At 37.6% G+C, this 18,115-nt stretch overlaps 2 protein-coding genes across 3 annotated transcripts in view; one reads left to right on the forward strand and one right to left on the reverse strand.

The window, feature by feature from the left end:
* Positions 1 to 18,115, reverse strand: part of LOC117478566 (PDZ domain-containing protein 4-like) — a 68,144-nt gene that overhangs the window by 29,372 nt on the left and 20,657 nt on the right. The window lies entirely within an intron of this gene.
* LOC117478550 (macrophage mannose receptor 1-like) lies at positions 2,428 to 5,348 on the forward strand. Of its 2 annotated transcripts, none has more exons than XM_034125551.1 (6): positions 2,428 to 2,508; positions 2,698 to 2,867; positions 3,245 to 3,461; positions 4,057 to 4,386; positions 4,492 to 4,643; positions 4,994 to 5,348. In XM_034125551.1, the coding sequence occupies exons 1-6, from the start codon at positions 2,472 to 2,474 to the stop codon at positions 5,108 to 5,110; spliced, it is 1,023 nt and encodes a 340-aa protein (XP_033981442.1). In that variant the 5' UTR covers positions 2,428 to 2,471; the 3' UTR covers positions 5,111 to 5,348. The 2 variants fall into 2 exon arrangements, with proteins under 2 accessions (XP_033981442.1, XP_033981443.1); XM_034125552.1 differs by having other exon boundaries at positions 4,567 to 4,643.

Consider the following 18,115-nt stretch of genomic DNA (forward strand, 5'->3'; position numbering starts at 1 on the left):
ATTTTGTTATTTTGAGTTTGAGTGCACTTATTGTGGCCTGCTTTCAATAAAAGCATCAGGTGAATGTTATGCAATGAGGTTATTCTTCAGGTGAACATGAATTTCTGCATTGTATTTTATGACACTCTAAAAGTTATTTGAGATATTTCTCTTGAGACCATTATGTGGCAACAGTAGAACGGTTACCTGAGTGTGACCCTGCCACAAAATGCAACACACCATGTAAACAGAAGAAGTAATTAAAATGACAGTATTGACGAGTGAGAAGCGTGACAGAAACATTCCCGCTGGGTTTATAACTACCAGTCTAAAGCATTAGCAGCAGCTTGAGACCGTTGCGATCTCTGCCACACAGGAACATATGGAGCTGATGGTGATTACTTTTATTGTCTCTCATTGTTGTCACCATGTGTTCAATATGTCGGAGGCTCCATCAATACCACCTCCTGGGGCTTCAACACGTTCCTGCTCCCTGCTCATTAACTATTTACTGAATCCATCAACACAAATGCACACACACACACACACACACACAAATAGTTCCACTTCGACACACATTTATCTCTTTCATCCACGCATTTATGGGCTCAGAACAGTCTCATAATTCACACATGCACACAGAAGGATTCACACTTGTATTTCCGGATCCATACTTGTGGTTTTCAATGCACACAGGATGTAACTTTAGTAAATTGTGTAATTTTTGTATCTAATATTAAGCTGTCTTTGGCTCTTTTCTTGCTGTAACAAATGCAAATTTCCCCTCTGGGACGAATTAAGGTATTCTGATTCTGATTCTGATTCTGATTGGTTGAGTTAAGTTAAGTTGAATTATTTTTCAATCGCCTCATGCAATGTTTTTGAATTGTCTTATTATTAAACAATTATTCAAGTCCCATTGAGAATGGAAAACGTATCATCCAATGGAGCCCTGGTCAAGACATGGGCAACTGTGTTTCCTAACAAACTAGCCTACATGTAAAACAAACACACTGCTTTTACGATGACACCCACATAAACTTTAAAACAAACATGCAGTATCAGCTATATGCAAAGGACGAAAAGGGGAACAGACCAAAGATGGACTGATGAATTCATTGGAAGAGTCAGCAGAAGGTCAATGAAGGCCACAGAACTTTGAATATTTATATGTGATCAATCCCTTTGCCTTCCTTTCCTTCTTTTGCCATTCGTGCTTCAGTGTAATGTGGCTCTTGAAGTTGTGTTGGGACAATACTGAATGTACTTTTCCAATATCAGAGTAACATGATAACAAAGGCCCAACTGTAGCTGTGTACATGACAGGATGTATATGATTATCTAGAAGAGAATCAGGACTGTTTTAGGCATATGATAGCTATGTGATTAACATGATGATTCAGCCTCTATGGAGATAGACATATGACTGTCATGTGTTTTGCTTATGTTGGTTTTAGCTAATCTGAACTAAACATAGAATACTGCTTTATATTCCTCCATCTTGTGACTGTGTAACTCCCTCTCTTGTATATCAGCATCTGAAGGACACTGTTCAGGAACTAGTTGTACCAAATGCTCTGTATGTGATGACTACTTCCATTCTTGCAAGGATAATAAATACATGGATCCTGATATTGAAGCTGAAGCCACTGACGAGGGATATTTCTCTAACAAGTTTCATTGATGACCTTTTTGACCACACAGGTTGCGGTTGAATTTCCAAAAATGCAGGTTCTATCGTCTTTTTCAAACCACTATTCCTTAACTTCTGAGTTAAACATCATAGGGTTAAGAGAAAATACAAAGGAGAATACATCAGGACTCAGGAAAAGACAACTGCGGTGCGAAGAGAATCTGACTGCATTTACATTAGGCTGTTAATGATTGGCCAGCGGATGTTATTGATGACAGTAGATTACTAAAAGTGTATGTAGATACTTTGCTCTTTGTGGTGATGATTTATAAACATGAACAACAGTGAACAACATTATTAGATTAAAATATATACAACATTTTCTCCTTTCATTTCGAAAAGGGTGGTCGAGTGTATGCTAAACTAAAGGAGATTATAAAGGAAGCACTGAAGCTCTTTTCCTATTATCTAGACTTCTGATCAGCTCTCATCACGCCTGACACGGAGGAACTTCTGAGTCATTTCACTCCGTTAGGAACCTTCCCAAGACCCCAGGAAGTGCCCCGGCAGTTGAAGGACATTTTCGTGGTGGCTGTATTGAAAAACAGTTGTAATTTGGTTTTCCTGCTGTGTATCACCAGTCCTACGCCGGTATCACTCTATTTGTCTTTTCTTGTAAATGCATGTCCAAATGTAAGTAAATAAGCCTGATATAAAAGGTTCCATATCCACTTTGCATTAAGTCGAAAGTGCAGCTGACTAACGCATAATGTTAGTTAATGTTTAACCTAATGTATAATGTAAACAGCTGCACATCTACAGTCTCAGTCCAAAAGAGAAGAACAGGGAAGAGACAAGGATGGAAAAAGTTCTTCTGATCATCATCGCTCTTTCAGGCAAGAGTTTTATATTTTTTATTTCAAATACTGCATGTTATCCCATTAGCAATGTTTAGTACTTTGTATTGTGGTTTCCCTCTGACAATTACTTAAGTTGTTTAATTTACAGTTTAACTTTAATGTAATTTGGAGAAGTCGGTTCAGTAATTGATATTGAATCTAATCAAAGTGTCTGTGTCTCTACAGGGCTGAGCGCTGTCTCCTCACATGCTGAACGTCAGTACCATTTTGTTTATGAAGCAAAGAACATGTCTGAAGCACAGAGATACTGCAGAGAGAAACACACAGACCTGGCCACTGTAGACAGCATGGAGGTTGTGGAGCTCCTGAACAACATGGCAGGCCAATACAACCAAGTGAGGTCACTTTTCTCTGTCTTTTGATTCAAATGAATTACATTTCTTTTAGAGTCAAATTTAAAAAGGAGAGATTATTACAGAAAGCTAAACCTGTTTTAAAGTCCTATGGGAACCTGAGTATTAAAACAGAGTTGAAAATGTTTTAAGCCAAAGCTATAGCATAAAACCCTGTAATAAAGTGGAAGAGGTTCAGAGTAACAAGGCTGTAAATGAATGTTGACTTGAGGGGATTCCCATCAGATCACCATGTACCAAGGCTGGTCTCATAAAGGCACAACAAAAACCTTCTCTTTATTGAACATACACATTTTCTTCAGCAGCAGCTTTAAAAGCTTCAACAGGATGTAATAATTATAACAATGTCTTGCTTTCAGTCAGCCTGGATAGGGCTGCACGATGACTGGGACACCTGGAGGTGGTCGATGTCAGACCCAAGCTTCTACGGACCGGGGGAGACGGAGTTCAGACAATGGGGGCCTGGAGAACCAAGCAACGGCCACGATGAACAATGCACACATTTTCATCGTAGTGGAATATGGGGTGATCATGATTGTAATAACCCCCTCTATGTGGTCTGCTTTGATGTCACAGGTAAGAATATAAACTTACAATTAATATTACACATTTAAAATCATATTTTAAGCTTCTGAAATACAATGCATTGGTCTTTATCTAACTAGCGGTTCCCAACCTTTTTTCTTTGTGACTTTCTTTCTTTTGTTAGCAGTTCCACTAAAGACATTTCCCTTTTCACTCAAATTCTCACATGGTTTCATTTAAAAGATAACGTCAAAGGAAGTTATGTATATACCATTTTTTGCTAACTTATTTCAGAATTGTAGGTACGTTTTACATCTTATACATCTGTGCTAAACAGAATAAGAACAATATAGAATCAATATAATTTGAATGAAGCTTTAACCTGTAACACAGTATATTCACATTGTTGTACTCCTGCTTTTACTAAGATATCTGAATACTTCTTCCATCACTGATACTACTAAAGTTTCTTGCCAACATTCATCTGTTGAAAAACCCCAGAACTACAAATTACAAAGTACAAATGTGTGGGATTTAAATGTAATATTTTATATTATAAAGGCATCAATACCACCAGAGATGTGGCATTGATGTCAGGCTGTATGTTGTGGTGCCTCTACTCAGCTTCTCTGGGGTCCATTTTCAGGGCCGAATGCAACATTTGTCCTCATTGAAAGAGGAATGACATGGACTGAGGCCCAGAGCTACTGCAGAGAACACCACACAGACCTGGCCAGTGTGAGAAACCTGGCGGATAGCCAGCGGATTGAGAGTTCAGCTGGAGGGGTTTATTGGATCGGCCTTTACAGAGACTCCTGGAAGTGGTCCGATGGAAGTTTCTCCTCCTTCGAGTACTGGGCAGAAAATGAACCTAACTACATAGGTCTCAAAGTTTGTGTGGCTGCAGCTTTCAACAACTTTGGAAAATGGGAGGACTTGGACTGTGGAGTGGATAAACCATTCATTTGCTACGGACGTGAGTACAATTCACAGCTACGTCAAAGCAAGTGATGATATTGAGTCTGCTGAAAAAGAAGACACCATAAATGTTGTGACTGATGAAGTTTGTTTGTGTTTTTAGCTGTGCCTGTTAAGCCTGATATGACTCCTGAGCCTGCTGTGTCTACTGTGCCTGTTGTGCCTGTTTCAATGAAAGTGATAAAGGTGAGCGTGGAGAACCCAAACGGTGTGGATCTGAACGACCCCGCTTTTCTGGATGCGATGTTGGTGGAGGTAAATCATGTTTTATACTTTTATTCAAAATCATCAATCACCAGAAAGGAAATTCACATGACATGAGAACAAGAGACGAAATAGGTAGGAAACAAATAAATAACTATTAAAGAATAATGAATTCAACGAAAGAAAATGTAGTAAATGTATATATGCAGAAGTAAATAGCAGAAACTTAGCCACATGCCACCAAATGCATTAGGAAAATGTACAAATACTATTCCATAACCTGAGGTAAGCCTTTACACTGGAAGAAATAAGGGGAACAACTACCATTTCAGATGAGTGAACTAAAGATAAATCATCTGTTTTTATTGGAACGATAATGAAAATGAGTTTTTGTGTCTCAGGCGAAAAAGAACCTAAGGGCCCAGGGATTGGACGACAACGTCCAACTGGCCTGGAGGAAGCAGCCGGATGGACAAGTCTTCCACGAGGAGGAGGAGAAGAAGAGGGATGAGCTCTAAAGCTGAATTGCTGTGTCGGCTTTTATCAGAGAAAAGTGTGTTTCTTTCCTCAAAGCCCTCGTGTTACAGAATTCAGCTGCAACAATGATCTGAATAATCAATTAGTTACGATCATTTTTGATAGAAGATAGAGAATGTAATGCTTTTCCTTGTTATATATGGTTATGAATTTAATATGTTTAGGGTTTTTACTATTGAATGTATTTGCTTGGCCGGTGGGAGATAATAATAAAATGTTTGGCTTTTATTGAATTCTGATCAAGATTAAATTACCAATAAAAAAAATGACCTTTAATGAAATTTCATACAAAAATGTGTTTCTTTATTTGCATCATAATTATTGTTTTTTTTGTCTCACAATATCTTCAAATGAGTTATGTTGAAAACAGAAACAGGCCGTGCATTTCACAACTAGGCCTTCAGTAGTGTCTACCTGAATGAACCCACCTCCTAATAGCATTATTATGACGTCACGGCTATAGAAACCATTAATATGATACATTAACGCAGTATAACAGGGCGCTGCATCACAGACAGGTTTCTAATGTAGAGAGAATGAATGCCATTACTAAAGCAAGAACACCAAACAACACAATTCAACAAGCCTCCTTTCACTGCTGCGCCGCACATCATCTCTAGCAGAAGCAACAATATTTACTTCATAAAATGACAAGAAAATATCAACAATGTTAAATAAAAGTCAATATAGCCATTACTCACCAATACGTTTGATTATTTGTTCCCAAAAACCATCCTCCTTTCTTTCTGAAGAGTTCAGTTACTGTGTTGTTCAGATTACCTGAGTGTTTCAGTTCCAATAATAAGTCCTGTTCTAACGCCATGGAGGCTGATGCTGGAAGTCGAGTCAGTTCAGTCGTATTTCTGTCAAAACACATTGTGGAATATAGGAATGAACAGAGTCCTGCTTCTGACACTGCTCAGTTCTCTTTATACATGAACCTTCCTAAGAACAATTCCACCTCAGCCACATCCATCATGGTGCACTTTGTAATGGAGGGTATGTCCTCTTGTTGGGGGACATTTAGAAGATTATTGGTGAGAGATGTTTGGCCGGAATATATGCAAGATCCTGAATCACAAGACGCTTTTTTTTTTTAAATATAGGTAATGCCTTTTAGACTATAAAGTGATTTTTGAAAAGTGAGGTTTTGAAATATGAAGCTTTTTTAATTGTAAAGCAGCTCTAAACATTCTGAATGTGTCTCAGTTCATTTTGGTTTGCAGTAAACGCCATCAGAGGGTGAACATGTACTCAAGCCTTTGCCTTGAGAGTAAAATCCTTTTGAGCAGCTAAAACAAAGCGTTTGAAACAGGTATCCAGACACAAAGAAAAATAAAGTTTGTGTAACATTAACCCTCCTATTGTTTTCGTTCCCCCCCTTACTTTGGTGTTCACGGTCAAATTTGACCGGTCCTGTTTTAACTGCTATTACATTAACACAAAAACCATCATCACCAAATTTCATTTAACACCCTTTCAAACTGTACATATTGTATCAGACTACTGGTATACATGAAACACTGCAGTAAATATACAAAGAACAGACACTGAACATGTATTGAGTGAGCCAGGTGTGATCCATGTGGGGGGATGGGCACATACTGTAAGGTCAACCTGGTCTCACCAGAATGCGTGACTCCACCACGACTCCTTAACACCGCAGTGCGTGGTGGAGTCACGAACTTTGCTACATTTACGTGTCTGCACCACGCAAACAACCCCAATGTAAAGTGAATGAGGCTCCTTTGTCGTGGTGCACACACGCATTTCTACAACGTCCAGCAGTGAGCTTTTATTCTATAAAACGTTTTTAAAATCTACTTTATAGCTTGTAGTAACTCACAGGAGGCTTCTTTTATTTTATTTGTATTCATAATCATTTTTATTTTTCGTCAGAATGTATTATGGTGCATTATTCACCAATGTTTGTTCTCAAAAAACAATGCATTGTGTGTAATACAACTGTGATTTTTATTAAATTAGTTCGTTTTTAAGGAAGGCCAGAGCTTCAGCTGTGTCAAAGAGATTGTTCCCTTTAGTTAACGTTATTTAAAAGATAATTATATTCCTATTTGATTAAGTCCCCTTTATTGTATTACGGACCCAAAGAGCTGAGCGTCCATTCCCATTGGATAACAGAGCATTTTACACCCGGAAGTAAGTATTCTCCTTACTGTCCATTGATTTTATTTACAGTGATATCTGCACTACTCATCAACTCAAAAACACCAGATTAGCCTTGTTAATTACACAACATTGATTGGTTTAAATTGTGTGCAATGCTTTTGTATTTTCCCCTTTCGATTCGGAGAAACAAATATTTGTTCGTAGTGTGTGGATGGCAGAAGGCACTACACTACCCAGAATCCTCAGCTATAGGACTACACCATGTGCTTAGAACGTGTCCTACCCCCCCCTTAGGTCACAGGCTCCTCCAACAGTGCAACACAATAAAACAGATAGGCTACACAGAACAAATAGTGCAAGTAAATACAAAAAGAAAAATAGTAAAATAGTAAAAAGTGAAATAGTGCAATAAGAGTCTATATACAAGTGATTGGAATATGATATATTAGATAAATAATTTCTAAGTAGCAGCCAGATGAATGTTATGGATGTTGTTTCTAAGTTCAGGTGTTTAATAGTCTTATGGCCTGTGGGATGAAACTGTCCCTGAGTCTGGTGGTTTTAGTCCGGATGCTGCGGTACCGCCTGCCAGACGGCAGCAGACAGAACAGTTTGTGGGGTGATGGGGGTCTTTTATAATCCTGAGGGCTTTCTTTAAGGTTAACCTGGTATTTTTACTCCACTACATTTATTTTAGTTACTTTACAGATTTGGATTAATGATGTGAAATATAAACAACCCTTAAATCAGACTTTAGTTACACCGGAGTAAAATTCAGTGAATTCAGCCAACAATCAGGCGAGATATTTGGTAGTGGGTGCTTGAGAAGACTAAATATGTATCTGCAGATCCCTAAAGCATATTCATTACTCGTTATTCTCTACTAATAGTTCATTAAAAACTGTATATAATGGCTATTTTGCACATCCCTTTCAAGATTTCAAGATTTTCTAAGGTTTATTGACATATCATATACACAACTATGGTGTAGTTATGCAATGAATGAAACACTTGGGTCACAGGTTCATCAACAGTGCATCACAATACATCTATCGATATCTGTGTACCTCCACCATTAAACATATTCTGCACATTTCTTATACTATCTACATACATCTTATAAGAGTATAATTAATATGTATAATATCAGTTAAAATAAGTGCTTCAACATAGTTAACATTGAAGGAAAGTTGATTGTCAAGTTCCAAAACAAACCATGCAATATATTAGACGTTAAGTACTTTGTCAGGCTTAATATCTGTAGATACCCCCAAAGCTTTTTTCTTATTTAAAAGACGACCTTAACCTAAAGTATTCTTTAATGTTTAAATAAAGCCTTATAAGTTTGTCTGTTTTGCACATCCTCCTATCAGGCACTAAACTGTTTTATTGTAGAGATCACTTACAGTATCTTCTTGATATTTTCTATTCTATATTATTTATATCATTGACCTTCCACTTTCCCACTATATTAAGAGTATGTACTCTTAATATTGAAATGTTTTCATCAAATATAACACATTCAAAAGTGCTTTACAAAAATGAAAGACATTAAGAAAAAGGCATTTTAAAACAGTCAATAAAAAGCAACACAATCTACCTGCATTGCATTACTCTAAACGTGTAATAACGTGCTTTAACCAGTAGGAGGTGCGGGTTAAAAAGCTGTCAAGTTTACAGTGTTAACAAAATAAAATATACTGCTGTTTCTGGTTTAGTTTACGACGGATATATTCTGTTATTGTTTTGATATTTGTAACACAAAAGCGATGTAAAAAACCCACAGCAACACAGAAAAGATGGTCTTAACATGACCCAGCGGTCTAGTAGTTAATAAAAAACAATAATATCAAAACAAATTATTACTACTAACTTTATTGTGAAATTAAAATAGAACGGTAAAAGAATAGTTTCCGGTCCATTCTGAGGCCCGATCTCTGTAGATAAATAAAGAACTACGACAGATGGGTAATGTTTAATGCAGCCAAACCATTCATTACAATGCATTCATGTGATGACTTTCAAAGAGTAAAGCAAGCACTGCTGAATAAAGTATGATTTGATCTTTGACGAAACGTTTTTTTCATTGGAATGCAGTTGGAGGTCAACCAATCACAGAGCTTGAGGCAAAGCGGAACAATAGCTGAGGATTCTGGGTAGTGTAGTGTCTTCTACCATCCACACACTCCGAAAACATATTTGTTTCTCCGAATCGAAAGGGGAAAATACAAAAGCATTGCACACAATTTAAACCAATCAATGTTGTGTAATTAACAAGGATAATCTGGTGTTTTTGAGTTGATGAGTAGTGCAGATATCACTGTAAATAAAATCAATGGACAGTAAGGAGAATACTTACTTCCGGGTGTAAAATCCTCCGTTATCCAATGGGAATGGAGGCTCACATTGCTCTCTGTGTCCGTAATACAATAAAGGGTACTTAATCAAATAGGAATATAATTATCTTTTAAATAACGTTAACTAAAGGGAACAATCTCTTTGACACAGCTGAAGCTCTGGCCTTCCTTAAAAACGAACTAATTTAATAAAAATCACAGTTGTATTACTTACAATACATTGTTTTTTGAGAACAAACATTGGTGAATAATGCACCATAATACATTCTGACGAAAAATAAAAATTATTATGAATACAAATAAAATAAAAGAAGCCTCCTGTGAGTTACTACAAGCTATAAAGTAGATTTTAAAAACGTTTTATAGAATAAAAGCTCACTGCTGGACGTTGTAGAAATGCGTGTGTGCACCACGACAAAGGAGCCTCATTCACTTTACATTGGCGTTGTTTGCGTGGTGCAGACACGTAAATGTAACAAAGTTCGTGACTCCACCACGCACTGCGGTGTTAAGGAGTCGTGGTGGAGTCACGCATTCTGGTGAGACCAGGTGTGTGTGTGTGTGTGTGTGTGTGTGTGTGTGTGTGTGTGTGTGTGTGTGTGTGTGTGCGTGCGCGCGCGCGTGCGCGCGCGCGCGCGTGTGTGTCTGATCTGATCTGATCTGATCTGATCTGATCCGGATGGTTACTAATTCCTTTTCTTTATGGCGGTCATTTTTGACCAGGAACACCATGGGTGTTACAAAGTTGACTAAATCATCCAAAATCCAATGAAAGTGGTGATCAGCAATTTTATATGTTCAAATATCTACTGTGAAGGATATCATAAAGCCTTAATGCAGTCGAATGTAAAACAAAAAAGTTATGATTGATGAAAGTACTGTAGTAAATCGGTCAGATTTGACCCGAAGACAACAGGAGGGTTAAAGCATGTACAAAGGTTTTACTGGAATACCCAAAGAATGAAGCTGGAAGTCAGTGTAATCATTCTTACAATGGTTTTGTGATCTTTTAAATGTATTAGCTTGTAAACTGTAAAAGTGTCTCATTATATGAAATGAGCAGTGTTGTTTCAGACGTTTTGTATTTTTTTCTGTATGGGCATGAATTTGGTTTTCCTGCTGCATGACCAGTCCTACGCCCATATTACTCTATTTGTCTTTCCTTGTAAATGCATGCAAGTAAATAAGCCTGATATAATAAAGCTGTCAGTTCCATATCCACTTTGCATTAAGTCGAAAGTGCAGCTGACTAACGCATAATGTTAGTTAATGTTTGACCTAATATTTAATATAAACAGCTGCACATCTACAGTCTCAGTCCAAAAGAGAAGAACAGGGAAGAGACAAGGATGGAAAAGGTTCTTCTGATCATCATCGCTCTTTCAGGCAAGAGTTTTATATATTTTGATTTAAAATACTGTATGTTATTCCATTAGACATTTTTAGTACTTTGTATTGTGGTTTCCCTCTGACAATTACTTAAGTTGTTTAATTTACAGTTTAACTTTAATGTAATTTGGAGAACTTGGTTCAGTAATTGATATTGAATCTAATCAAAATGTCTGTGTCTCTACAGGGCTGAGCGCTGTCTCCTCACATGCTGAACGTCAGTACCATTTTGTTTATGAAGCAAAGACCATGTCTGAAGCACAGAGATACTGCAGAGAGAAACACACAGACCTGGCCACTGTAGACAGCATGGAGGTTGTGGAGCTCCTGAACAACATGGCAGGCCAATTCAACCAAGTGAGGTCACTTTTCTCTGTCTTTCAATTCAAATGAATTACATTTCTTTTAGAGTCAAATTTAAAAAGGAGAGATTATTACAGAAAGCTAAACCTGTTTTAAAGTCCTATGGGAACCTGAGTATTAAAACAGAGTTGAAAATGTTTTAAGCCAAAGCTATAGCATAAAACCCTGTAATAAAGTTGAAGAGGTTCAGAGTAACAAGGCTGTAAATGCATGTTGACTTGAGGGGATTCCCATCAGATCACCATGTACCAAGGCTGGTCTCATAAAGGCAAACCTTCTCTTTATTAAACATACACATTTTCTTCAGCAGCAGCTTTAAAAGCTTCAACAGGATGTAATAATTATAACAATGTCTTGCTTTCAGTCAGCCTGGATAGGGCTGCACGATGACCGGGACACCTGGAAGTGGTCGATGTCAGACCCAAGCTTCTACGAACCGGGGGAGACGGAGTTCAGACCATGGGGGGATAATCAACCAGGCAACAAGCCAATTGACAAATGCACATATTTGTTTTCTGATGGAACATGGCATGATGAAGATTGTAATATCCCCCTCTGGGCGCTCTGCTTTAATGTCGCAGGTAAGAATATAAACTTAAAATGAATATTACACATTTAAAATCTTATTTTAAGCTTCTGAAATACAATGCATTGGTCTTTATCTAACTAGCGGTTCCCAACCTTTTTTCTTTGTGACTTTTTTTCTTTTGTTAGCAGTTCCACTAAAGACATTTCCCTTTTCACTAACATTCTCACATGGTTTAATTTAAAAGATAACGTCAAAGGAAATTATAATAGACTATTTTTTGCAAACTTGTTTTAGAATTGTAGTTACGTTTGACATCTTATACATCTGAGCTAAACAGAATAAGAACAATATAGAATCAATACAATTTGAATGAAGCTTTAATCTGTAACAGAGTATATTCACATTGTTGTACTCCTGCTTTTACTAAAATATCTGAATATTCCACCACTGATACTACTAAAGTTTCTTGCCAACATTCATGTGTTGAAAAACCCCAGAAATACAAATTACAAAGTACAAATGTGTGGGATTTAAATGTAATATTTTATATTATAAAGGCATCAATACCACCAGAGATGTGGCATTGATGCCAGGCTGTATGTCGTGGTGCCTCTACTCAGCTTCTCTGGGGTCCATTTTCAGGGCCGGATGCACAATTTACCTTGTTCCAAAACACAATGACATGGACTGAGGCCCAGAGCGCCTGCAGGAGAAGCTACACAGACCTGGCCAGTGTGAGAAACCTGGCGGAGAACCAGCGGCTTGAGAATTCAGCTGGACGGGGTTATTGGATCGGCCTTTACAGAGACTCCTGGAAGTGGTCCGATGGAAGTTTCTCCTCCTTCGAGTACTGGGCAGAAAATAAACCTAACTACATAGGTCTCAAAGTTTGTGTGGCTGCAGCTTTCAACAACTCTGGAAAATGGGAGGACTTGGACTGTGGAGTGGAGAAACCATTCATTTGCTACGGACGTGAGTACAATTCACAGCTATGTCAAAGCAAGTGATGATATTGAGTCTGTTGAAAAAGAAGACACCATAAATGTTGTGACTGATGAAGTTTGTTTGTGTTTTTAGCTGTGCCTGTTGTGCCTGTTACGACTCCTGAGACTAGTGTGCCTGTTGTGCCTGTTACGACTGCTAAGCCTGCTGTGTCTACTGTGCCTGCTGTGCCTGTTGTGCCTGTTGTGCCTGTTGTGCCTGTTGTGCCTGTTTCAATGAAAGTGATAAAGGTGAGCGTGGAGAAACCAAACGGTGTGGATCTGAACGACCCCGCTTTTCTGGATGCGATGTTGGTGGAGGTAAATCATGTTTTATACTTGTATGCAAAAACATCAATCACCAGAAAGGAAATTCACATGACATGAGAACACGAGACGAAATAGGTAGGAAACAAATAAATAACTGTTAAAGAATAATGAATTCAACGAAAGAAAATGTAGTAAATGAATTTCAATACGAATGAAATGGACCAAGAGGAACATGAATGAAATTCTATATCCATTATACATTCAATACTTTGGCCACAAATAACAGGACCCAAGCATTTAGTAAGAAGACGTGTAAATATGTGCAGAAGTAAATAGCAGAAATTTAGCCACATGCCACCAAATGCATTAGGAAAATGTACAAATACTATTCCATAACCTGAGGTAAGCCTTTACACTGGAAGAAATAAGGGGAACAACTACCACTTCAGATGAGTGAACTAAAGATAAATCATCTGTTTTTATTGGAACGATAATGATAATGAGTTTTTGTGTCTCAGGCGAAAAAGAACCTAAGGGCCCAGGGATTGGACGACAACGTCCAACTGGCCTGGAGGAAGCAGCCGGATGGACAAGTCTTCCACAAGGAGGAGGAGAAGAAGAGGGATGAGCTCTAAAGCTGAATTGCTGTGTGTGATTTTTATCAGAGAAAAGTGTATTTCTTTCCTCAAAGTCCTCGTGCGACAGAATTCAGCTGCAACAATGATCTGAATAATCAATTAGTTACGATCATTTTGATAGAAGATAGAGAATGTAATGCTTTTCCTTGTTATATATGGTTATGAATTTAATATGTTTAGGGTTTTTACTATTGAATGTATTTGCTTGGCCGGTGGGAGATAATAATAAAATGTTTGGCTTTTGTTGAATTTTGATTAAGATTAAATGACCAATAAAAAAAAGACCTTTAATGAGATTTCATACAAAAATGTGTTTCTTTAATTTGCATCCTAATTATAGTTTTTTTGTCTCACAATATCTTCAAATGAGTTATGTTGAAAACAGGCCGTGCATTTCACACCTAGGCCTTCAGTAGTGTCTACCTGAATGAATCCACCTCCTAATAGCATTATTATGACGTCACGGCTATAGAAACCATTAATATGATACATTAACGCAGTATAACAGGGCGCTGCATCACAGACAGGTTTCTAATGTAGAGAGAATGAATGCCATTACTAAAGCAAGAACACCAAACAACACAATTCAACAAGCATCCTTTCAATGCTGCGCCGCACATCATCTCTAGCAGAAGCAACAATATTTACTTAATAAAATGACAAGAAAATATCAACAATGTTAAATAAAAGTCATTATAGCCATTACTCACAAATACGTCTGATTATTTGTTCCCAAAAACCATCCTCCTTTCTTTCTGAAGAGTTCAGTTACTGTGTTGTTCAGATTACCTGAGTGTTTCAGTTCCAATAATAAGTCCTGTTCTAACGCCATGGAGGCTGATGCTGGAAGTCGAGTCAGTTCAGTCGTATTTCTGTCAAAACACATTGTGGAATATAGGAATGAACAGAGTCCTGCTTCTGACACTGCTCAGTTCTCTTTATACATGAACCTTCCTGAGAACAGTTCCACCTCAGCCACATCCATCATGGTGCACTTTGTAATGGAGGGTATGTCCTCTTGTTGGGGGAAATTTAGAAGATTTTTGGTTAGAGATGTTCGGCCGTAATATATGCAAGATCCTGGATCACAAGACGCTTTTTTTTTTTAAATATAGGTAATGCCTTTTAGATTATAAAGTGATTTTTGAAAAGTGAGGTTTTGAAATATAAATATTTTTTAATTGTAAAGCAGCTCTAAACATTCTGAATGTGTCTCAGTTTATTTTGGTTTGCAGTAAACGCCATCAGAGGGTGAACATGGACTCAAGCCTTTGCCTTGAGAGTAAAATCCTTTTGAGCAGCTAAAACAAAGCGTTTGAAACAGGTATCCAGACACAAAGAAAAATAAAGTTTGTGTAACATTAACCCTCCTATTGTTTTCGTTTCCCCCCTTACTTTGGTGTTCGCGGTCAAATTTGACCGGTCCTGTTTTAACTGCTATTACATTAACACAAAAACCATCATCACCAAATTTCATTTAACACCCTTTCAAACTGTACATATTGTATCAGACTACTGGTATACATGAAGAACTGCAGTAAATATACAAAGAACAGACACTGAACATGTATTGAGTGAGCCAGGTGTGATTCATGGGGGGGGATGGGCACATACTGTAAGGTGTGTGTGTGTGTGTGTGTGTGTGTGTGTGTGTGTGTGTGTGTGTGTAGTGTGTGTGTGTGGTGTGTGTGTGTGTGTGTGTGTGTGTGTGTGTGTGTGTGTGTGTGTGTGTGTGTGTGTGTGTGTGTGTATGTGTTTTATCTGATCCGGATGGTTACTAATTCCTTTTCTTTATGGCGGTCATTTTTGACCGGGAACACCATGGGTGTTACAAAGTTGACTAAATCATCCAAAATCCAATGAAAGTGGTGATCAGCTATTTTAAATGTTCAAATGTCTGTGAAGGATATCATAAAGCCTTAATGCAATCGAATCTAAAACTAAAAAGTTATGATTGATGAAAGTAGTAAATCAGTCAGATTTGATCCGAAGACAACAGGAGGGTTAAAGCATGTACAAAGGTTTTACTGGAATACCCAAAGAATGAAGCTGGAAGTCAGTGTAATCATTCTTACAATGGTTTTGTGATCTTTTAAATGTATTAGCTTGTAAACTGTAAAAGTGTCTCATTATATGAAATGAGCAGTGTTGTTTCAGACTTTTTGTATTTTTTTCTGTATGGGCATGAATTTGGTTTTCCTGCTGCATCACCAGTCCTACGCCCATATTACTCTATTTGTCTTTCTTTGTAAATGCATGTAAGTAAATAAGCCTGATATAATAAAGCTGTCAGTTCCATATCCACTTTGCATTAAGTCGAAAGTGCAGCTGACTAACGCATAATGTTAGTTAATGTTTGACCTAATATTTAATATAAACAGCTGCACATCTACAGTCTCAGTCCAAAAGAGAAGAACAGGGAAGAGACAAGGATGGATAAAGTTCTTCTGATCATCATCGCTCTTTCAGGCAAGAGTTTTATATTTTTTATTTAAAATACTGCATGTTATCTCATTAGCAATTTTTAGTACTTTGTATTTTGGTTTCCCTCTGACAATTACTTAAGTTGTTTAATTTACAGTTTAACTTTAATGTAATTTGGAGAACTTGGTTCAGTAATTGATATTGAATCTAATCAAAATGTGTGTGTCTCTACAGGGCTGAGCGCTGTCTCCTCACATGCTGAACGTCAGTACCATTTTGTTTCTGAAGCAAAGACCATGTCTGAAGCACAGAGATACTGCAGAGAGAAACACACAGACCTGGCCACTGTAGACAGCATGGAGGTTGTGGAGCTCCTGAACAACACGGCAGGCCAATACAACCAAGTGAGGTCACTTTTCTCTGTCTTTCAATTCAAATGAATTACATTTCTTTTTGAGTCAAATTTAAAAAGGAGAGATTATTACAGAAAGCTAAACCTGTTTTAAAGTCCTATGGGAACCTGAGTATTAAAACAGAGTTGAAAATGTTTTAAGCCAAAGCTATAGCATAAAACCCTGTAGTAAAGTTGAAGAGGTTCAGAGTAACAAGGCTGTAAATGAATGTTGACTTGAGGGGATTCCCATCAGATCACCATGTACCAAGGCTGGTCTCATAAAGGCACAACAAACCTTCTCTTTATTAAACATACACATTTTCTTCAGCAGCAGCTTTAAAAGCTTCAACAGGATGTAATAATTATAACAATGTCTTGCTTTCAGTCAGCCTGGATAGGACTGCACGATGACCGGGACAGCTGGAAGTGGTCGATGTCAGACCCAAGCTTCTACGGACCGGGGGAGATCGAGTTCAGACGATGGAGGTCTGGACAACCAGAGAACAAGCCAAATGCCCAATGCACATCCTTTAATCCTGATAGAACATGGGCTGAATATCCTTGTAATAACCGCTACAGGGGGATCTGCTTTGATGTCACAGGTAAGAATATAAACTTAAAATGAATATTACACATTTAAAATCATATTGTAAGCTTCTGAAATACAATGCATTGGTCTTTATCTAACTAGCGGTTCCCAACCTTTTTTCTTTGTGACTTTTTTTCTTTTGTTAGCAGTTCCACTAAAGACATTTCCCTTTTCACTAAAATTCTCACATGGTTTTATTTAAATGATAACGTAAAAGGAAATGTTGTATATACCATTTTTTGCAAACTTGTTTCAGAATTGTAGGTACGTTTTACATCTTATACATCTGTGCTAAACAGAATAAGAACAATATAGAATCAATATCATTTGAATGAAGCTTTAACCTGTAACAGAGTATCTTCACATTGTTGTACTCCTGCTTTTACTAAAAGATCTGAATATTCCACCATTGATAGTATTAACGTTTAGGATGGCCTAAATGAAAATAAAACATTTATTATTTGTGGGGATTTTAACATCGACCTTCTAAATGTATCTAAACACAAAACAACTTCTGATTTCCTGGATGCATTGTACAGCAGGGGGCTTTATCCCCTAATCACCAAGCCCAGTAGAATAACATCAACTTGTGCAACATTGATCGACAATATATTTACAAATGTCATGGAAAACAGTGCCAAGAGTGGGCTATAATAAATGACATAAGCGATCATTTACCTGTATTTGTAGCTGATTGGCAATTAAAGAAAAAGAAGGAAGAGACTCGCAGTAGGTATGTCCGGGTAAGGACTGCTGAAGCAAAAGACACATTTAGGAGTGACCTCTTAAAGGAAGAGTGGAGAGGGGTTTATGTAGAAGATGTAAATGCTGCATATGAGTCCTTCCTAAAAATCTACATATCACTGTATGACGAACATTGTCCCACTGTACTCCGTATATAAAGGTACTTATTATCAAAAGCC

The sequence above is a fragment of the Trematomus bernacchii genome, unplaced genomic scaffold (genome assembly GCF_902827165.1).
Source record: "Trematomus bernacchii unplaced genomic scaffold, fTreBer1.1, whole genome shotgun sequence".
Lineage (NCBI taxonomy): Eukaryota > Metazoa > Chordata > Actinopteri > Perciformes > Nototheniidae > Trematomus > Trematomus bernacchii.